Genomic DNA, 23,745 nt, shown 5'->3' on the forward strand with positions numbered 1-23,745 from the left:
ATGTCGAGCTTATCGGACACAATATGGCAGTCGTATATGATAATCCGGAACAATAAAGATATTTGTTGGAATTAACAAACGCGTTTTTAATTTGTTTGATTTGGGGAGGTTATTGCCACTTTTTTATCTAGAGCTGATTATCGCGGAAACGTTTCCAAAGCACCCACGTGCTGGGACTCAGTATTTTTTTGTTTTTTCTGTGATAAAGTGCCATTAATATCAATGAATTCTACATCAAACTGCAGCTTTTTTCATGTTTTAAACTCCTGAAGACAGTTCAATCAACTAAAAAAATATCGTAAAAAAGCGCCATTATCTTCTATTTTTTCCTCTTTTTCTGTGTTAATTAACATAGAATCGCTTGAAAATACTAACATCAACAAAGTAGCGTATTTTAAAGGTTACTGTCACCTTAAATATTTGTTAGTAGTACAATTTGGTGAAAAAGATTCTTTAAAATTTTTCAGTGCTATTCAGATCGTTTCAGATCCTTACAAATCCTTTCAGATCCCTACAGACTTTTCCCAGTTGTTCCACGTTTCTCTAGATTTTTCGAGATACTCTCCACAGATTCAAACAGATTTCAACAGATTCTCTCCGATGTCTTCAGATTCCTTCAGATTCTTATCGAATCTCTCAGGTTTTTTCTGAATCTCCCAATTTCTCTCAGATTGTTTCAAGTTTTCTTTTTCTAAAAGACCATTAGGAAACCTCATGATTGTTTCAAATTTTTCAGTTCTGTTCAGATTGTTTCAGTTTTGTACAGATCATTTCAGGTGCCTGGAGCCTCTTCCGTTTTCTTCCAGAATTTTCAAGATTTTTCTGTATTCCTAGAGATTCTTTGAGATACTCTCCGATTCTCCACAGATTCTCACAAGTTTCCTCAGATTCTCTTAGATTCCTTCAGATTCCTTCAGATTTTCTCTCAGATTCTTTCCGAATCTCTCAGATTCTGTCCAAATTACCCAATTTCTCTTATATTCTCTCAGATGCCCTCTGATTCTCTCAGATTCTTTCAGATTCTCTCAGATATTCTCAGATTGTCTCAGATTCTTTCAGTTTCTCTCAGATTCTCCTAGATCATTCCAAATCCCCTCAGATTGTCTAAGGTTTTTTCAGATTCCTTCAAATTCCCTCGAATTCTCACAGATTCTTCCAGATATTTCTAGATTCATTTTTTTTTAATCTTTCGAAATTCTTCGAGACACTTTCAGATTGTTTCAGATTTCCACAAATTCTCCCCAATTTCCTCAGCTTCCATCAGATTCTTTTAGATCCGATCAGATTCTCCACAGACTATCACAGTTTTCCTCAGATTCTTTTAGATTTATTCAGATTCCTTCAGATTTTCACTCAGAATTTTTTCGAACCTCCCAATTTCTCTCATATTCTCTCAGATGCCCTCAGATACTCTCAGATGCCCTCAGATTCTCTCAGATTCTTTCAGATTTTTCCAGATTCTCACAGATTCACCAGATTCCTCCAGATTCTCCCTGATTCTCTGAGATTTTTTCAGATTCCCTGAGAATGTCTGAGATTTTTTCAGATTCTTTCAGATTATCTAGATTCCTTCAGATTCTTTCCGAATCGCTTAGAATCTCTGAGATTCTCTCAGATTCTTTCAGATCCGCTCAAATTGTCTCAAATTTTTTCAAATGCGTTCAAATTCTTCCAGATTTTTCTAGATACATTTAAATTTTTCCAAATTATTCGAGATTTTCCGAAATATTCTCAGATTGTTTGAGATTCTTTTAGTTTCTCCCAAATTCTCCCAGATTCTCCTAGATTCTCCCAGATTCTCCTAGATTCTCCCAGATTCTCCTAGATTCTCCCAGATTCACACAGATTCTATCAGATTCTTTAAATTCTTTCAGATTCTCTCAGTTCCACTCAGATTGTCTAAGGTTTTTTCAGATTCCTTCAGATTTCCTCGCATTCTCACAGATTCTTTCAGATTTTTCAAGTTTCATTTTTTTAAATCCTACATTCTTTGCGATACTTTCACATTGTTTCAGATTCTCATAGGTTTCTACAAATTCTCCTAAATTTCTTCAGATTATTCCCTCCGATTCTTTTAGAATCTCTCAGATTCTTTCCGAATCTCTCAGATTCTTACCGAATCTCTCAAATTCTTGCCGAATCACGCAATTTCGCTCACATTCTCCCAAATTGCCTCAGATTCCCTCAGATTCTTTCAGATACGCTCAGATTCTCCACAGATTCTCACAGGTTTCCTCAGATTCCCTTAGATTTCTTCAAATTCTGTCCGAATCTCCGAATTTCTCTCATATTTTCTCAAATATCCTCAGATTCTTTCAGTTTCTTTCAGATTCTCCCATATTTTCCCAGATTCTCCTAGATTCTCCCCAATTCACCCAGATTGTCCCGGATTCTCCCAGATTCTCTTAGATTCTTTCAGATTTTTTCAGAATTTCTCTCACGTTCTTCCAAATTGCCTCAGATTCCCTCATATTCTTTCAGATACGCTCAGATTCTCCACAGATTCTCACCGGTTTCCTCAGATTCCCTTAGACTTCTTCAGATTCTGTCCGAATCTCCCAATTTCTCTCATATTCTCTTAGATGCCCTCAGATTCTCTCAGATTATTTTAGATTCTTTCAGATTCTCCAATATTTTCCCAGATTCATACCAGATTTTTCTAGATTCACTTAAATTTTTCTAAATTCTTCCAGATTCTTAGAGATACTCTCAGACTGTTTCAGATTTCCACAGATTCTCATAGGTTTTCTCAGATTCTTTTTGAATCTCTCAGATTATTTCCGAATCTCTCAGATTCTTCCAGATTCATACCAGATTTTTCTAGATTCACTTAAATTTTTCTAAATTCTTCCAGATTCTTCGAGATACTCTCAGATTGTTTCAGATTTCCACAGATTCTCATAGGTTTTCTCAGATTCTTTTTGAATCTCTCAGATTATTTCCGAATCTCTCAGATTCTTTCAGTTTCTCCCAGATTCTCTCAGATGCACCAGATTCCTCCAGATTCTCTGAGATTCTCTGAGATTCTTTCAGATTTTTTCATATTCTCTCAGATTCTTTTAGCTTCCCTGAAAATGTCTCAGATTTTTTCAGATTCTTTCAGATTAGCTAGATTCCTTCAGATTCTTTCCGAATCGCTCAGAATCTCTGAGATTCTCTCAGATTCTTTCAGATCCCCTCAAATTGTCTCAAATGATTTCAAATTCTTTCAGATTCTTCCAGATTTTTTTAGATTCATTTAAATTTTTTCAAATTCTTCGAGATTTTCCGAAATATTCTCAGATTGTTTGAGATTCTCTACAGATTCTCACAGGTTTTTTCAGATTCCGCCTAATTTGTTCAGATTCTTTCGGATTCTTTCCAAATCACACAATTTCTCTCATATTCTCCCAAATTACCTCAGATTCCTTCAGATTCTTTCAGATTCTCTGAGATCCCTTCAGATTATTTCCATATTTGTCAGAATCTGTGAGACTCTTTCAGATTCCCTCAAATTGTCCCAGATTTTTTTCAGATTCCGTCAGATTCTTCCATATTTTTCTAGTCATTTAAATTTTTCGAGATTCTTCAAGATAACTCTCAGATTGTTTTAGATTCTCCACAGATTCTCATAGATTTTCTCAGATTATTTCAGAATCGGTCAGATTCTTCCCGAATCACCCAATTTCTCTCATATTCTCTCAGATTCCCCCAGATTCTTTCAGATTCCTTCAGATTCTTTCCAAGTTTCTGAGATTCTCTCGGATTCTCTCAGATTTGCTTAGATTCTTTCAGAAATCCTCACACTGACAAAATAGCGTATTTTAAAGGTCCCTGTCATATTAAATATTTGTTAGTAGTGCAATTTATTTAAATAGTGTCTTTATTAAACTCAAAACATACCATGAATTAATTCAAAATACGTCAAATGATTTTAGGAGTATTAGTGGAAAATTAGAGATACAATCCTTGGCAGATTTTAACAAAAACAAAAAATTATTGAAAAAAATGGGTTTAAATTCAACACGGTTTGAGAAGGTCGCTAGTCTATTCTAAAGTAATTATTACCGTTCTCGGCTAACTCAGATTCTTTCAGATTAGATTAAATATGTACAAACTAATTTACTGTTATTACAAATTCATTGGAATATTTTAGAAATATATTCTTCGTTGTTAGTAATAAAACTGCATAGCCACTGTATAACACGTATCAGTAGCTAATATTACTACTGATCTCAGAAAGGAAGTGTTTAATACAAGCCATACGTCCAGTAGCTTCAAGCTTCCATGTTAGGATTTTCTGAAATATCTAAAGATAATCGCAGTACATTTTTTACCGATAGATCTTTCTTTAGCAATTTAACAGTTTATTAGCGAATGTTTTAATAAGTTGCATAGATACAAAGAACTTAACCATACATTCATAACATAAAATAAAAGCAAAATATTAAATTTAGGGCAACAAAAGTCACTTAATTCAAACTTGCCTATCGTCTAGCATTAATTTTTCACTAAATCAAAGTGACACTCCGGACAATCATCATCACAATTGAATAAATTAATACCTCTAACAAAATAAGTCCGTCCCACTAGACACGAAAGCTTGCCCTTCGGCACCGTATGTCCCTTTCTCACTTGAAAAGAGGCGCTCAACTGATAATAATCGTTGACCCTTAGAGAATAGGGGATTAAAACAGATGAGCCTCAGTTAGCACTAATTGTTTGTTTAATTTATTACTCCTCCCGAATCGTAAAAGTGGCAAAATTCGTCCCCGTTAAATCATGCCCCGAAACGAGCTTTCCGTCTTCGGGAGGTGTAACCTGTAAAATCCAGCTCCGCTTAAAACTACAAAGATTTGCGTTGAGCAGTTAAATAGTGTTGAACAAAAAGAGCAAACATAAACAACCAAGAAACAGTTCCATGTTATTATCACAAAAGCTGTTGCGGCGGCACAAAAGCCCCAACCCGGTTGAAAGCTCGGCGCAGTAAAGCGAGTGGCGCATTAAGCTTGTTCATTGAGCTTCAGATTATAGCTCCTTGTCCTATGGCGCGCCGCGGCCAACGTTGATGCACTTTTATACCTCCTTTACGAGCGGCCATCTTACCGAGAGAGCTTTTATTGGGCCGAAAGCTCGGATTATATTGCGAGACTTTCGCTTCCGCTCGAATATGCTTAAGTGAATATAAAAGTCTAATGACTGCAGGAATTGGACAACAAGGACGCGTAAAAAATACCACTCGCTGAATTACATTTCGGGGGGGTCGTAAAGCTCGGTTTGGGGGCGGGGAGGTTTGGACAACGGCAGAAAACTAGCTTTAAAATAGGTGATTAACAATAATAATTAATCAATAATTAAATGTTTAGATGCATAAATGAAGAATCACTGAAAAAATTACTCTGTAAACAGTTAAAGTCCAACTGAAATTCGTGTGGCGTCAACTCAAAATTTTGCTAAGTAAATCCTACTAAAATATGTTCATTATTTGTGGTTTCTAAATCTAATCTAATTTTTAACCTTCGAGTGTGGATATACGTCTAAAAAAAAATCAAAGCACTCTTTCCATAACTCCTAGAATATATAAAAATAGCTTTCCGCTTCCATTTGTCTATCCGGCAGAGAATCTCGGAAGCTGCTGGACACATTACTGTGAAAAATCCATGCCTTTGCGATTACCGTGTAGATGATTAAACGCCAACTGAAATTTGCATTTTCGTTTCCACCAAAAATTTAGTAACGTCATGTCAGAATTTTGCTGAGTAAACCCTACTAAATAAAATCTGTTAAATATCTGTGGTTTCTAAATCTTACCTAATTTTTAATCTCGAATAATTTTGGCTTCACATTTTCATACTAATTCTAATTCTTCATGCTTTTTCAGTTTAATTTCATAATTTTTAAAATTTCCATAACTTCTAGAATATAAAAAAAAAGGTCTCCGCTCCCGTTTGTCCGTCCGGCTGTATGTCTGTTATTTATTAGTCATTTTACTTTTAGTGCGAAAAATATATGCCTTTGCGATTACCGTGTAGCCAAAATTTGTTTTTTCATCTCCACCAGAAACTAGTGACGTCATCTCAGAATTTTGCCGAGTAAACCTCACAAAATTATGTTAAATATCTGTGGTATCTACATCTTACCTAATTTTTTAGTCATCAAGTGTGGATTTTCGGAAAAGAAAATCAAAATTCAAATAATTCTCGCTTCAAATGTTCCTACTAATGTAATTTTACATCCCTCTGAGACTTTACCTCAGAAGTATGGGAAGTTCGATCCAAATAGCTTTAGACACTAATTTTTCAGTGTAGATTTTTTAATAGTTTAAATCTTAGTGGCTCTGAAAAAGGACATCAAAATTATTTCAGTAATAAAAAGAGTAGTTGTCTTTAAATTTGAATAACTAGTTTTCTACATATTTAAGGACCAATAGCAGGGTAAAAAGCTTTTTTATTTTCATTTCATGATTTTTGAAATTTTCATAACTTCTAGAATATAAAAAAATAGCTCTCCGCTCCCGTTTGTCTGTCCGTCTCTGTCTGTTGTTTATTAGCCTTTTTACTTTTAGCGTGAAAAATATATGCCTTTGCGATTACTATGTAGCTAAAATGTGTCTTTTTATCCCCACCAAAAATTAGTGACGTCATCTCAGAAATTTTCCGAATAAACCTGACTAAAATATGTTAAATATCTGTGGTCTCTACATCTTACCTAATTTTTTAGTCATCAAGTGTGGATTTTCGGAAAAGAAAATCAAAATTCAAATAATTCTCGCTTCAAATGTTCCTACTAATGTAATTCTACATACCTGTGAGATTTTACCTCAGAAGTAAGGGAAGTTCGATCCAAATAGCTTTAGACACTAATTTTTCAGTGTAGATTTTTTAATAGTTTCAGTCTTAGTGGCTCTGAAAAAGGACATCAAAATTATTTCAGTAATAAAACGAATAATTATTGTTTTTAAATTTGAACTATTCTGAACACAGAATTTCTAAAATTATTGGACGCGTTACTGTGTCTTTACCATTACCGTGTAGATAGTTAAAAACTAACTGCAATTTTTCTGTTTATCCCCACAAAAAATTTGATGACGTCATCTTGTAATTTTGCTAAGTAAACCCTACTATAGTATGCTAAATATCTGTCCTTTATAAATCTAGTCCCATTTTTAACCTTCGCGAGTGGATTTTCGAACAAAAAAATCAAAAATTCAGAGTGGGAAGTTCTATCTAAATAGCTTTAGTCCAATTTTCTCAATTTATATTTCTTTAATAGTTTCAGTTTTAGTTCCTCAAAAAAAAGGGAAGCAAAATTATTTCAAAGATAAAAATTGTACTTGTCATTGGATTTGAACGACTATTTTTCTAGACATTTAAAGCTCAATAGCGTTATAAAAAGTTTTATTTTTTAGATTAATTTCACAGTTTTTATAGATTTCATAAATCCTATAATACAAAGAAATAACTCGTCGCTTCCCTTTGTCTGTCCGTCTGTATGTCTGTCAATCATTAGCGAATTGGCTGGACACAGAATTTCTAAAATTATTGAACACATTGCTGTGAAAATCTGTCATTACCATTACTGTGTACATGGTTAAAAACTAACTGAAATGTGTCTGTTTATCCCCACCAAAAATTTGATGACGTCATCTTGTAATTTTGCTAAGTAAATTCTACTAAAGTGTGCTACATATCTGTGCTTTATAAATCTAGTCCCATTTTTAACTTCCGCGGACGGATTTTCGAATAAAAAAATCAAAAATTCAGAGAGAGAAGCTCTATCTAAATAGCTTTGGTCCAGTTTTCTCAATTTATATTTCTTTAACAGTTTCAGTTTTAGTTCCTCAAAAAAAAGGAACCAAAATTATTTCAAAAATGAAAATTGCACTTGCCATTAAATTTGAATGACTATTTTTCTGCACATTTTAAGCCCAATTGCGTTCTAAAAAGTTTTATTTTTTAGATTAATTTCACAGTTTTTATAGATTTCATAAATCCTAGAATACAAAGAAATAACTCATCGCTTCCCTTCGTCTGTCCGTCTGTATGTCTGTCAATCATTAGCGAATTGGCTGGACATAGAATTTCTAAAATTATTGAACACATTGCTGTGAAAATCTGTCACTACCAATAACGTGTACATGGTTAAAAACTAACTGAAATTTGTCTGTTTATCTCCACCAAAAATTTGATGACGTCATCTTGTAATTTTGCTAAGTAAACCCTACTAAAGTGTGCTAAATATCTGCGCTTTATAAATCTAGTCCCATTTTTAACTTTCGCATGCGGATTTTCGACCAAAAATATCAAAAATTCGGAGAAGGAAATTCTCTCTAAATAGCTTTAGTCGAATTTTCTCAATTTATATTTCTTTAATAGTTTCAGTTTTAGTTCCTCAAAAAAAAGGGAAGCAAAATTATTTCAAAGATAAAAATTGTACTTGTCATTAAATTTGAACGACTATTTTCTACACATTTAAAGCCCAATTGCGATCTAAAAAGTTTTATTTTTTAGATTAATTTTACAGTTTTTATAGATTTCATAAATCCTAGAATACAAAGAAATAACTCGTCGCTTCCCTTTGTCTGTCCGTCTGTATGTCTGTCAATCATTAGCGAATTGGCTGGACACAGAATTTCTAAAATTATTGGACACATTACTGTGAAAGTCTGCCTTTACCATTACCGTGTACATGGTTAAAAACTAACTGAAATTTGTCTGTTTATCCCCACCAAAAATTTGATGACGTCATCTTGTAATTTTGTTAAGTAAACCCTACTAAAGTGTGCTAAATATCTGCGCTTAATAAATCTAGTCCCATTTTTAACCTCCGCGGGTGGATTTTCGAAGAAAAAAAATCAAAAATTCAGAGAGGGAAGTTCTGTCTAAATAGCTTTAGTCCAATTTTCTCAATTTATATTTCTTTAACAGTTTCAGTTTTAGTTTCTCAAAAAAAAAGAGAAGCAAAATTATTTCAAAGAAGAAAATTGCACTTGTCATTAAATTTGAACGACTATTTTTCTACACATTAAAAGCCCAATTGCGTTCTAAAAAGTTTTATTTTTTAGATTAATTTCACAGTTTTTATAGATTTCATAAATCTTAGAATACAAAGAAAGAACTCGTCGCTTCCCTTTGTCTGTCCGTCTGTATGTCTGTCAATCATTATCGAATTGGCTGGACACAGAATTTCTAAAATTATTGGACACATTACTCTGAAAGTCTGTCTTTACCATTACCGTGTACATGGTTAAAAACTAACTGAAATTTGTCTGTTTATCTCCACCAAAAATTTGATGACGTCATCTAGTAATTTTGCTAAGTAAACCCTACTAAAGTGTGCTAAATGTCTGGGCTTGATAAATCTAGTCCCATTTTTAACCTTCGCCTGTGAATTTTCGAACAAAAAATTATAAAATTTCAAAAGGGAACTTCCGTATAAATAGCTTTAATCCAATTTTTTCAATTTACATTTATTTAATAATTCCAGCATAATTATTTCAACTTTATATTCAACATATAATAAGAAGTTTACTTGTCATTAAAATTGAACGACTTTTTTTCTATACATTTAAGGCCCAATAGAACAGTAAAAAGCGTTTTTTAGTTTAATTTCACAATGTTTATACTTTTGATAAATCCTGGAATATAAAAAAGTAACTCTTTGCTTCCCTTTGTCTGTCCGTCTGTATGTCTGTCGTTTATTAGCGATTTGGCTAGGCACAGAATTTCCAAAACTATTGGACACAATACTGTGAAAACCTGTGCCTTTATCACAACAGTACAGGTGTGGATTTTAGGAAAAAACACACCAAAATCATTTGAAAGATATATAAAACCGTTATTTTTCTACACGCCTTGTAAATTCGTTCTTATCGCATCGCTCGTTGTAAACAGCGAATTTCGCATACTTGCGACGACTTATCAGCCGTAAATAGCTTTAGAAATATTACAATGTAATTACCCTATCGAGCACTACTGTTCTTGTTTGTTTATCACTTAGTGAGGCGTGTAATATGCAACAACAACTGTCACTCCTATCACGAATCTAAATTAAATTAAAAACAATTTTATCAACCGAACATTCCTGTAAGTGCTTGTAACTGCGGCAATTAATAACAGAAAAACCGAGATCGTATTGATTCGGTACGTCACTCATGCACGTGGCGTCTGGAAACTCTTTGATCGTTTGTTACGAATCAAAAATCACCATCCGAGCTCAAATAATGAACCGAGATGATGGGTCGAAAAATTAAACGCGTGCAATAAAATAACCGTACTTTGATTAATTGAGATAATATCGTTAACTTATTGGTTGCAGTTGCTTCACAGTTTTGCACGCTTTCTAATCCATTACTCGAAAGCTTGAGGTTTTTAGGAGACCACAAGCAGGTTGCGGCATTTTTAAAATTAAACAGAAAAAGAACAAGAACGCAAAAACGGGAAGGAGTTATGAAAATTGTCATTGTCGTTGTTGCTTCACCGGGTTGCGCTCTTGACACGGACACTTTCAACGATAATCGATATTGTGCATTTATACGCTGGAATTGTCCTTACGTAATTAATTAATGTACATACACGGTGTGCTGAAACAATTCAATTAAGTTAAGTTTCTCTTGCCCCCGTGGACATTTCCAAAGTCAAAATTCCAGCCTTTTCTGGCGGATTTCCTCGTTTCTCGGCTGGAAACGAATAGCTCTTGCCCCGGTCATTACAAACTTCAAAACCCAATCCCGAGCCCCCCCGGCGCTGTATTCAAGTATCACATAAACATTTTAATGAAGTATACCACTTCTGGCATAATACCGGAGACCATTTTAATAGACATAACATAGTGCCTGGCATTATGTGACAATGGCACTTACAGCTGCTCCAAAGGAAAGATGCCCGTATGGGTGTTCCCTGTGGGAGAGAAAGGGACACGGCATGGGTACAGTAGCAAAATATTTGCCGTATTGAAGTGTCAACTATTGTTTGGCGGCTATTGTGTCGCTGTTAGATTTGTTAGATGCCGTCCTCGAGGAAACACTGTTGGCCGGATTTTCAAACGTAATTCGAAAATAATTCCGGGATTAAAAATGAGGAGGATTGCAATAACATGCTTTAAGTGGCGTGTACTGGAATGGTTTCCGGTTAATTGTCGCACGTTTCGTTTGTGTTAAAGCACGCCGCCGTGATCTACAGAGTGAAGGTTGGGCGCTACAGGGTGCTGTGGAGAGGTTGTTGGCAGAGAGGTCTGGTTAGAATTGTGGGAATAAATAGTAATTATAGAATGTCAATCCATAAAGCATTCTACAAACAACCAATATAAATAAGAGTTTATTCTTTTACGCAACCTTGTTTTAATTTCAAGAGTGAGTTCTTTAGTTTTTTACTTCCGGAGTGTAAGCTTATGTTAAAAAGGAACACAGTCCTGAATATGTGGTTTATAAATCCGTGCTATATTTTTAATCAATATTTTGAATTTTCGATATTTCCACTTTTCGATTTCCCGATTTTTCATTGTTTCGATTTCTCAATTTTTCGACTTTTCAGTTTATCTATTTTTTTAATTTTAAATTTTTCAATTTTCCGTTTCTTTTTTGATTTTAAATTTTTCGATTCTTCTGTTATTAACTTTTCGATTTCTCTATTTTGGACTATTTCGATTCCTCCATTTTTCGATTTTTCGACTTATGGACTCCCAATTTCTCGATCGTTCGATGTTTCCGATTTATTGCAGTTATTCACTTTTTCGATATTTCGATTTCTCAGTTTTTCAATTTTTCAACTTTTTAGTTTTTCAATTTTCCAATTTTTCGATATTTCGAATTTTCAGTTTTCCAATTTCCCAAGTTTTCGTCATTTCTGTTTTGGAATTTTTGAATATCTTAGTTTTTCAGTATTTCGATTCTTCAATTTTTCAATTTTTGATGCTTCTATATTTTAGATTTTTAAATTTTTCGACTAATCGATTTTTTGATTTTGCAACTTTCCGATTTCTTGATTTTCTCATTTCTCGATTTCTCGATTTTTCATTTTTTCGATTCCTCAAATTCTCGATTTCTCGATTTTTTTATTTTTCAGTGTTTTAATTCTCGAATTTCTGGATTTTTCAATTTTCCGATATTTCCTCAATAAGTGATTTTTCAATTTTTCGATCTTCAAATTGTCCTAGATTTTTCAATATTCATTCGACTTCTCGATTTCTCATTTCTAGATTTATGGATTTCCCGATTTCTCTATTTTTCCAATTTTCAATTTTTTGATGATGACTTTTCGGTTTAGATTTTTCGGTTTTTTTTTTTCGATTTCTCAATTTATCTAGATGCCAATGTTCTCGATTTTAGGCTATTTCGATTTCTCAATTTTTCGATTTTTCTACTTCTCGACTCCCGATTTCTCGAATTCTCCATCTTTCGATGTCTCGATTTCTCGATATTTCAGTTTTTCAGTTTTTCAATGCTCCAATATCTCGATTTTTCAACTTTTCGGTGTTTCGATTTTTCGATTTTCCAATATCTCGATTTTTCAATGTTTCGCTATTTTTCAATTTTTCGATGGTCCAGTTTTGACATTTTTCAGTTGTTTGATTCTTCAATTTTTCTTCGATTTCTCAATTTTTTGTCAGTTTTGGGAGTTTTCTCTACCTATTTCGATTCTTCAATTTTTCGATTTTTCGACTTTTCGATGTTTCGATTTCTCGATTTTTCAGTTTCTTAACTTTTGGGTTTCTACCTCTCAATTTTCGAATTTTTAAATTTTACTTCTCCGTTTAGATTTTTCGGTTTTTCAATTTTACGATTTTTATAATTGTCTTCTTTCTTCGATTTCTCGGTTTATATGCATGTTTCAAAGTTTCGATTTTTCGGTTTTCCAATTTTTGGATTTGCCCATTTTTGTAATTTTAATTTTTTTCAATCTTACGTTTTTTTTTTTAATTTTAAATTTTTCAATTTTGCAATTAACATATTACTTTTCAATTTCTAGATTTTGAGTTATTTCGATTTCTCAATTTTGGGCTATTATTTCGATTTCTCAATTTTTCTTATTTTCTCGACTCCCGATTTCTCGATTTTTCTATTTTTCAATTTTTCAATGTTTCAATTTCTCGCTTTTCAATTTTTCAACTTTTCGGTTTTTCGATTTTTCAATTTTTGACGTTTCTAAATTTTCGATTTTTCAATATCTCAAATCGCGATTAATTGATTTTTTAATTTTTCGACTTTTCTGTTTTGAAATTTTCAATATCTTAATTTTTCAGTTTTCCGATTCAATCCTTTTATTTTTGGATTTTTTTTCAATTTTCGACATTTCTAAATTTTCGATTTTTCAATTTCTCAATTTCGCAATTAATTAATATTTTGACTCTTTGATTTTCCGATTTTTCGACGTTTCGACTTCTTGGTTTTTGATTTCTCCTTTTCTCGATTTCTCAGTCTTTCGATTTTCCAATTTTTCGATTTCTCAATTCGCGATTAATTGATTTTTTGATTCTTCGACTTCTCTGTTTTGAAATTTTTCAATATCTTAATTTTTCAGTTTTCCGATTCAATTCTTTGATTTTTCGAGTTTTTCAATTTTTGACGTTTCTGAATTTTCGAATTTTTCAATTTTTCAATTTCGTAATTAATTAATTTTTTGATTTTTTGAGACTTTGATTTCTCGTTATCTCGATTTCTCAATTTTTGGATGTTTCAATTGTTCCGATTTCTCGAATTTTCGAGTTTTCAGTTTTTCAATTCTCATATTCTAGTTTCCAGGTTTTTGACTTCTCAATTCATCCAATTTTTTTATTTTCGATTTTTCGACTTCGATTTGCCAATTTTTCATTTTTTCGATGCTTCAGTTTTGGGATCTTTCGATTTTTCGATTCATTTTTTCTTCGATTTTTAAATTTTTCAGTATTACATCAGTTTTGTGGTTTTCAATATTTTGATTCATCACTTTTTCCATTTTTCGATTTCTCGATTTTTCAATTTTTGGATTCTTCAGTTTTCCGATATTTTAATTCTTCACTTCTTAAAATTTTATACTTTCAGATTTTTCGCTTTCTCCATTTTTTGATTTTTCAGTTCTTCGACATTTTTATTTTTCAATTTTTCGAGTTTTTAAGTATTAGATTTGTTAGTTCTTTTATGTTTCGACTTCTCCATTTTATATCTTTTGGTTTTATTATTTTCGATTTTTAAAATCCTCAAATTTTCGATTTTTCGATTTATCGATTTTTTAATTTTTAATATATTTCAACTTTTCATTTTGTTTAATTTCAAATTTTTCAATTTTAAACTGTTCGCTTTCTCGATGTTCTGCTATTTCGATTTCTCGATTTCTCGATCTTTTGATGTTTCGATCTCCCGACGTTTCAGTTTTCCAATTTTTCGACATTTCAATTTTTTGATTTTTCAGTTCTTCGATATTTCTTTTAATTTTTGCAGTTATTAAATTTTACATTTTTCAGATTTTTGATGTTCTCAATCTTTCGATTTTTCGACTTTTTACGAGTTTTTAAATTTTAGATTTTCTAATTTCTTCATGTTTCGATTTCTCGATCTTCGAATTTTTCGACTCAATTATTTATATTGTTCTGCTTTTCAATTTTCGATTTTAAAAATTTTTGATTTTTCGATTTCTGAGTTTATCGAAATTTCGATTTTACAATTTTTCAGTTGACTTTTTTTAATTTTTAATTTTTCAATTTTTCGATTTTTAACTTTTCGATTTCTCAATCTTTAGATTTTTGGCCTCCCAACTTTTCGATTTCTCGATCTTTTGATATTACAGTTTTCCAATTATTCGATTTCTCGATTTCTCAATTTTTTGATTTTTCAGTTCTTCGATATTTCTACTTTCCAATTTTTGGAGATATCAAAATTTAAATTTTTGTGTTTTTTGACGTTTTAATTTCTCGATCTTTCGATTTTTCTACTTCTCGGTTTTATTTTTCAGTTTTTCAATTTTCGATTGTTAAAATTTCTGATTGTTCGATTTTTACCAAATTTTCGAGCTTTTGGATTTTAGATTTTCTGGATTTTTGATGTTTCGATTTCTCGATCTTTGAATTTTTCGACTTCTCCGTTTTATGTCGTTCGATTTTTAAAATTTTTGATTTTTCTATTCCTGGGTTTGTCGAAATTTCGATCTTTTGAATTTTCGATTGTTCAATTTCCCGTTTTTTCGATTTGATTTTACAATTTTTCAATTTATCGATTGTTTAGTTCCTAGTTTTTCAATTTTTATCTTTTGATGGTTCGATTTCTGGATGTTTTAGTTTTTCAATTTTTCGATGTTTTGATTTTTCGATTGCTCAATTTTTGGATTTTTCGACTTTTCAGCTTTTCAATTTTGTAAGCTTCCAACTTTTGGATATTTCGATTTGTTAGTTTTTTAACTTCCGAATTTTTCATAATTTCTGTCTTGGAATTCTTCAATTTTCGATATTTGAATTTTATATTTTTTAAATTCTAAATTTCTCGAATCTTCGATATTTCTATTTTTCAATTTTTCGAATTTTTATATTTTTAATTTTCAGTTCCTTGATTTTTTAATTTTTCTTTTTTTTGTTTCGATTTCTTTACTTGGTGGATTTTCAATTTAATTTAAACAATTTTTCGTCTAGAATTTGCTGAAGGAGACGCCACTGGTTTTTCGGGATTAGTTGGGAGAGGTAAATTCTGTCGAAACAACCATTTTTTTTAAGTCTGCGTTTGAAAAACACCAACCCATCAGCACTAAGTTGTTTGGATGTTAAATTCATTAAAGTCCTCGACGTAATCTCATTTCCAGCAACTACTCCACAACGAATTAAATTTATCCCCTAAGAACACAAAAGTCGTTTCACTCCCGGTCATCGACTTTTTCTCGTTGCACCTGCACTCACCGTGCGAATTTTTCCCTGAGAAAACGCAAAAGGTGCGAGTCGATCGCGCCCAATTACCATCCATGACTTGAAAAAAGCCTCCGAAATTCGAACCCGCACCGGAATTTACCTATCGACGAAAACCACGAGCCCAGCCACGATTCCCTATTATAGACACGTCACAATTTGCCACGACAAAAACGAGCAAAACCTTAATGGTTAATTCCGCATGTCCCGGTATGCTCCTGTGCGGCAACCAGATTTCTATCAAGCTGATTGTGATTTAAAGGCATTAACATGAGCAAATGGCTCATAAACAGACCTCACAATAGTCTGTTACTCGCAAGAGGAACAATCATACTCCATGCATCTTATATTCAATATGCCTGCAGTAATTTACCGAACACAATTAATGCTAAGAGCCTTATATTATAATTAAAAGTCCACAACGGGCAGTAAATTGTTGCATAACACCCACGCTCGATTCCGTGCCTCGTGACTTTCTAAAGCTGCAAAAAAGCTCCGAAGGACCACCGACGTGCCGACTAATCCTGGCCAAGGAACAGGATTTTCGAGCGTGGCTAATCCGATATAAAGTAGTTTGGCGATGCACTTTTCGGTTTGGTGTAATGAGTTTTGAACGAAGTGCTAGCCGCTGGCACGTGCCGTCACGCTGAAGTCGACACGTGGCCCCAAACACCCCCTTTTTAATGCGAAGTCATTAATAAAGTGGATCTCGCAAATCCTCCAACAAAAACGCGTCTTCTTTAGTTGAAATAGTGTCAAATTGTTTGATTATGCTCTGTCTGCTTGACACGCGACACAAATTTCTCTGTAAAATTTCGTTTCGTTCAAGGATTGATTGTCCTTTTGCAGGATTGTAAGGAACAAAGCGGCTGAAAAAGCGAAACATGCACACCAAATAGCGACTAGTGGAGGGACGACGTCGTCTTCGGGAGGTCCTGTCTCTGTTATCGCACACGCACCTGCGACGCAACTTACGGAACCTCGCTCTGGAGCGTATAGTATAAATGGAATTCTTGGGCTTCAGCACGATCCGAACGGAAATAGCATCAAGAGGAAAAGGATAGAGGATCACGGTGAGTTCGAATGCGCCACTGAAAAATCCTATAAACTTCACCTGAATGTGTTTGTGCGTAGTAAAGATCGGTAGTCCTTTTTGGTTTTATTCCGGAATTAAGGATTAGTCGGGCTTAAAGGAGCCTGACAGTGATAGAGTTGGTTTTTGATTTGAGTTTCATTGTGTTGATTATTTTGCTCCAAGTAATATATATTTGCGGGGGTTGTTTACTAAATTCTAGGACTTTGTTGCCTAAACTTTTGTTTGTTTGTTTCAGTCATGACCATTTTTTTGAAATATAATTGTTGTACGTCTATATTATTGACAATTTCTTAAATAATCCGAAATTTCATTGTAATCTTTTATATTTATGTACTGTCAAGGCAAGCGTCAATTTTTTCTTTCAGAAACAAAATAACTAGAATTTCCAAAATTATGTTTATCCTTTTTTTTTAAACAGAACATCAAAATCCAGATTCTTTCAAATTTTTTAAAAAATAAAACACTAGGCTAGAGATTCTTTCACATTTTTTAATATATATAAAACACCAGGATCCCCAAGATTGTCGGAAATAAAACACTAGGGACCTCCAAGATACTTCCATTTTTTTTTTTTCAAAAACACATCAAATAGGTGGCCCGAGATCCTGATACTTTCATTACACCTTCCCAAGGGAAAATGTTAAAAATATAAAAAACATCAAAATGAACTCAAAGAAACTATTAAAAACAGTTATTTAAAAACAGATCTAAAATAAAAAAAAAATCCGATTATACAACACCAAAATCCCCAAAATTCGATTATTTTTCAAAAATAAAACACCATAGACCTTCAATATACTTTCGAGAATCTGACGAGATCTCAAGGACGACTCATGTTGTTTTTCAAAAAATTCCAACTGGTGTTAGAGGTCCTTGGTGGGTATTAGTAGTATTTTGGGAAAGATTTGAAAGAATCTTGGGGACTCTAGGGTTTTGTTTTTGAAAAAATTCGAAAAAATCTTTGGAAGCCTCTCTGTACTGTTAAAAAAATAGGATAAGGGGGACTTCTAGAGTTCTATTTTCGAAAAAATTTCAAAGAATCTTGGAGACACTAGGTGTTTTATTTTAAAATGAATTTGACGGCAACTCCGGGGCGCCTGACGTTTTGTTTTAGAAAAAACTTTGAAAGAATTTTGGAGCTCACTCGAACAAATTCGAAAAAAATATTGCACACCCCCGATGTATTATTTTCGAAAAAAATTGAAAGAATTTTCGGGGTTCCTGATTTTATTTTTAAATATTAGAACACGAATTTGAAAGGATTTTAGGCGCTGCAAGTGCTTTATTAAAAAAAAAAATTGAAAACATGTTTGGGGTACCTAATATTTTTTAAATATGTTAGAAGTAACGTTCGGGCTTTGTTATTTGAAAAAATTGAGGGAATCTTTGGAATCGTGGATGTTTCATTTTCGAGAAAAATTTAAATAACCTCGCGGCTTCCTAATGTTTTGATATTGAAAAAAGTTTGAAAGAATTTTGGAGCCCGTTCGAACAAATTCGAAAAAAATGTATTATTTTCAAAAAAAATTGAAAGAATCTTCGGAGTTCTTGAGTTTATTTTTAAAAATTAGAACTCGGATTTGAAAGAATTGTAGGCGTTACAAGTGCTTTATTTAAAAAAAAATTGATAGAATTTTTGGGATCCCTAATATTTTTGAAAAATATTTAAAATAACCTTCAGCCATTGTTATTTCTGAAAACTGGGAGAATTTTCGGATCCACGATGTTTCATTTTCAAGAAAAATTGAAAAAACGTTGAGGGCTCTTAATATTTTGATTTTGAAAAAAGTTTAAAACAGCTCTTGAGGGCTTTCAGCGTTTTATTTTCAAGGAAAGGAAGAAAATTCAGTAACTCCTAGTGTTTTACTTTTGAAAATATTTGACACACTCCTGGGTTTTACATTTGAAAAAAAATCAAAAAATCTTCAAGATCCCAGACCTTTTGTTTTCGCAAACATTTCACAAAATCTTCGAGCCTTGTTTGAAACAAATTAAAATAATCTTAACAGCTCTTCAGTGTTTTATTTTCTAAAATATTTGAAATAAGCTTCGGACTTTGTTATTCGAAAAAATTGAGGGAGTTTTCGGAATCCTGAATCTTTTATTTTCGAGAAAAAAATAAATAACCTTGGGGCCTCCTATTTTGATTTTGAAAAAAATTTGAAAGAATTTTGGGGCCGGTTCGAACAAATTAAAAAATATTGTATTATTTTCGAAAAAAATTCAAAGAATTTTCGGGGTTCCTGATTTTATTTTCAAAGATTAGAACTCGGATTTGAAAGAATTTTAGACGTTGCAAGTGCTTTATTAAAAAAAAATTGAGAGAATTTTTGCAATCTCTAATATTTTTGAAATATAGTTAAAATAACGTTCAGCCATTGTTATTGGGATGTCCAGGATCCAGGATGTTTCATTTTCAAACAAAAAGGAAAGAATCTTGGGGCCTCCTAATATTTTGATTTTGAAAAAAGTTTAAAAAAATTGGTGAGGGCTTCTAGTTTTTTTTTTTTTAATAAAATAAAAAAAAAATTGGTAGCTCCTAGTATTTTACTTTCGAAAATATTTCATACACTCCTGGGTTTTATATGTGAAAAAATTCAAAAAATCTTCAAGGTCCCAGACCATTTGTTTTCGAAAACGTTTCAAAAAATCTTAGGGCCTTGTTTGAGACAAATTAAAAAAATCTTAACTGTTCTTCAGGGTCTTATTTTCGAAAATAATTGAAATATTCTAGGCGATCCTACATTCCAAAAAATTTGAAAGAATCTTGGAGGTTCCTAATGTTATAGTTTGGACAAAATTTCAAAGAATCCTCGGGGTCCCTGATGTTTTGTTTTTTAAAACGAGTGGAAGAGATCTTGAGGGCTAGAAGTGTTTTATTTTCAAAAATATTTGAAAAGATCTCGGAACTCCCTAATATATAATATATTTTCGAAAAAATTTTGAAACATTTTTGGGCGTAAGTGTTTTGTTTTTGAAAAATTCAAAAAATCTGGCGACTTTTAATGTTTTCTTTTTGAAAAATTTGAAAGAACCTTGAGTACTTGCAGTTTTATTTTCAAAAAAAAGTGAAAGAATCTTGGGGGCTCCAGATGTTTTGATTTTAGAAAAGGTTTGAAAGAATGTTGAGGGTTTCTAGTGTTTTAGTTTCGAAAAAAAAAAGGAAAGAAACTTATAGCCCAGTGTTTTATTTTCGAAAAAATAAAGAATCTTGGGCGGTATTAGTGTTGCACTTTCGAAAATATTTGAAATCCTCTTGTAACCACTGGTGTAAAAATTTTGAAAAAATTTCAAACAATTTTTGAGGTTCTCGTTTTTGAAAGAATTTAAAAAAATCTTGAAAGCCTTGCTTTTTTTTTCGAAAACATTTCAATTAGGTATGCGACGGTTTGATAATATAAAAGTATACTTATAATAATATGTAGCATATTTCAGGTAGGCAAATTTTTGGGATGACGTCATCATTTTTTTGTATTAACGATTTTCAATACTTACGATGATGTTAAAATATTCCCAAAATTTCAGACCATTCGGTTTTCTAAGTTAAATTAGAAAATGTTATACAATTTGGATTTTTTCCAAAAATCTGAATGTCTAAGGTAAACATTCGACACGGGTTCATAAACCACAAGTACAAGAGTGCCTTATTTTATAAAATTTAAACAAGATTTACTATTGTATCGTTACAGAAAGATCATTATTTTACTAGCAGTACTAATGTGTGTCTGCCTGATACCAAATATAGTCTGCTACATAATAATAAACCAAACATCCATATAATAACATTTTTACCATCTATATCTAATCGATCTCAACCTAATCAAACATTTACGTAAACCTGGCATCCTGTCCCCGCAAAATATTTTCCCAGCACAGCTCCCTTTGTTTCAAAAATTTTCTGCCCCATTCACTCACTCTACACACATTATAAATAAAGCAGCGTTTACATCCGATTAGTTCTAGTTAACCGGCATCCGTCCGACTTTCCCACGTATCGATTTGCGATTTGTCCGAAAAAAATCCTCCTCATTTGGGCAAAAATCCCGGACGAAAAGCAGCCACTCAAGTATGACTCTGTGAATAGAGAATCCACAAGTAGAGCTCGATTGCATTTAGCGTAAATCGTATCAGCGTGAAACAAGCGAGCGCTGCCCTCCGCCGCCTCCCGGACCAATCAGCGCCGGTGGCGGATTATGAAGACATCACACGCGTTGCTACGCGACCGCGAAACCCCTATATCCACCCAAATAAACCGCCGCCGACGGGGGCCGCCCCGCCGCCCCCGCCCCGCCGCGTCTAGATGCCGCATATGCTTAGCGAGGAAATTCGTACGGGGGCGGCACGCGAAAAAACGTACGAGGGGGCAGATGGGCGATTTGCATAGTTGGGACGACGCGAAAAAGGACAAAAAAGGACATGCGGGATTTAACGAAAGGAAAATATGTGTTTTTTGTGGAGAATGGAGAATGGAGTGTCGACTGCGGTTTCGCCGAAACCTATAGAGGGTCATAACGTGCGTTTTTTCTAAGTCTCAGTCTATATTTAGGAGTTAGACACATGTTGGCGTCCTAACGACCACCTCTAAGGTGAAACCTATCTGCTGAAACCTCTAAACGTGTCGACAGCTATTTCTACAGCCGTTTGTCCGTTCCGCAATCGCAAAAATACAGAGCCGCTCTGTGGAGCATACGCTCAAATTAAGACGCGGCGCCTCAAATGCTCCGGATCTGCAAATCCCTATTCTTAGTCCACTAATTGGTAGATCTGCGTTTGATATATGCGCTCAAAGACCGGAAGATAAGTGGACCGAGCAATATGAGGCGTTTTTAACTCGGACGAATTAATCAAACTTGTGAAATAAGGAAGCGGTCTAGTGAGGTGTGAAAAAAAGCGGCAGGGAGGAGTTCCTCGGGTTCGGGCGGACGTTTAAGATAATGAACGCTAATCAAACGTAATCCGATATCCCGACCCTTGTCTGCGTCCGATCACGGTTTACCCATAAATAATCCCCCCAAATCGGAGTATGAAATTGTCAAAATATAAATTTATAAATCTCACGGTCCGCGCACAGGGCCAGACAGACCCATGGCTGCTCACCATGCGTGAAGACTCATAATGGTGCATGTGTTCGCGACTTGTATTCCTCGTGCACTCGTAAAAAGCCTTAGAGAGGCATTAGCTATGAAATGAACCGGCTGCGGGGCGGCGAAGTGAAGGGGCGATGTTGGCAAAATAGTTGTAATAACATCGGGAGGATTTGCTCGAATCGTTCGTTTCTTGATTTTTTTCGGTCTTGATTTAGGATTACACACCTAGTAAAACCTTAAATACTGTTAGTGCTTTTATCGTCCAACATGAGGCACTCTCAAGGTTTTTACAAATTTTTAAAAAAACAGACATCAGAAGCCTCAAGATTCTTTCATTTTTTTCAGAAAAAAAAAATACTTGTTTTCTTTCATAAGACTCTACTACGAATTTCCAATATTCTTTCAATTTTTTTCCAATATAAAACAGCAGAGTCCCCTAAAAGTGTTTCAAATATTTTCGAAACTAAAACACCTGGAGCCACCAAGTTTTTTCTTTTTTTTTCATAAATAAAACACTAAAAAAACTCTTTCAAATCTTTTTCAAAATCAAAACATCAGGAGTCCCCAAGATTCTTTTAATTTTTTTGAAAAACAAATCGTAAGGGCGCCAAGTCTCTTTAAAATGCTAGGGACCTACAAGATCCTTTTAATTTTTTTTTCAAAATATAACATCAGGGACTCCTAACATTCTTACAAATTCTTTTAAGTACCAAGAGTCCCCAAGAGTACTTCAAATATTTTGGAAATTAAAACACTAGGAGCCACAGAGTTTTGTTTCTTTTTTTTAGAAAATAAAACACTGGAATCCCTCAACACTCTGTCAAACTTTTTTCACAATTAAAAAATCAGAGGCCCTGAAAATTCTTTCATTTTTTTTTCTAAATAAAACATCAAGGGCTCCTAAGATTTCAAATTTTTTCGAATATAAAACACCAGGTTCATCCAAGAGTATTTCAAATATTTTCGAAACTAAAACACTAGAAGCCATCAACATTTTGTCAACCATTTTTCAAAAATAAAGCATCAGGGGTTCGCTAGATTTTTTCAATTTTATTCGAAAATAAAACACCACGGACTCCGAAAATTCCTTCAATTTTTCAAAAACAAAACTCTTGAACGCTAAGATTGTTTAAAATACTAGGGGACTTCAAGATCCTTTCAAATTTTTTTGAAAATAACACACGAGTCTCCAAGATTATTTCAAATCTTTTTAAAAAATGAAACATCAGGAGTCCCGAGGATTCTTTGAATTTTTTTCAAAATATAAGACCAGAAGCTCCTAAAATTCTTTCAAATTTTTTCGAATATAAAACACCAAGATCCCCCAAAAGTACTTCAAATATTTTCGAAATTAAAACACAGAGTGTTTTCTTTTTTTTTCGAAAATAAAACACTAGAAGCCATCAACATTTTGTCAAACATTTTTCAAAAATAAAACATCAGGAGTTCGCAAGATTTTTTCAATTTTTCAGGAGTCTCGAGGATTCTTTGAATTTTTTTCAAAATATAAAACCAGAAGCTCTTAAAATTCTTTCACAGAGTTTTTTCTTTTTTTTAGAAAATAAAACGCTAGAATTTCTCAACACTCCAACTTTTTTCACAATCAAAAAATCAGAGGCCCTGAAGATTCTTTCATTTTTTTTTTTTTCTAAATAAAACATCGGGAGATTATTTCAAATTTTTTCGAATATAAAACACCAGGTTCCCCCAACAGTGTTTCAA

At 33.2% G+C, this 23,745-nt stretch overlaps 1 protein-coding gene across 5 annotated transcripts in view; it reads left to right on the top strand.

Moving 5' to 3' along the window:
• LOC135127736 (paired box protein Pax-5) overlaps positions 1-23,745 on the top strand; it is a 265,311-nt gene that overhangs the window by 218,233 nt on the left and 23,333 nt on the right. For all 5 annotated transcript variants that reach the window (XM_064054323.1, XM_064054325.1, XM_064054327.1 and 2 more), the window contains one exon: positions 16,690-16,913. In XM_064054323.1, coding sequence (XP_063910393.1) covers positions 16,690-16,913 — 224 coding nt within the window. The remainder of the gene's footprint in view (positions 1-16,689; positions 16,914-23,745) is intronic.

This window comes from Zophobas morio, unplaced genomic scaffold (genome assembly GCF_036711695.1).
Source record: "Zophobas morio isolate AGI-343-1 ecotype UQ-CSIRO unplaced genomic scaffold, CSIRO_AGI_Zmor_V1 ptg000012l, whole genome shotgun sequence".
Taxonomy (NCBI): Eukaryota; Metazoa; Arthropoda; class Insecta; order Coleoptera; family Tenebrionidae; genus Zophobas; species Zophobas morio.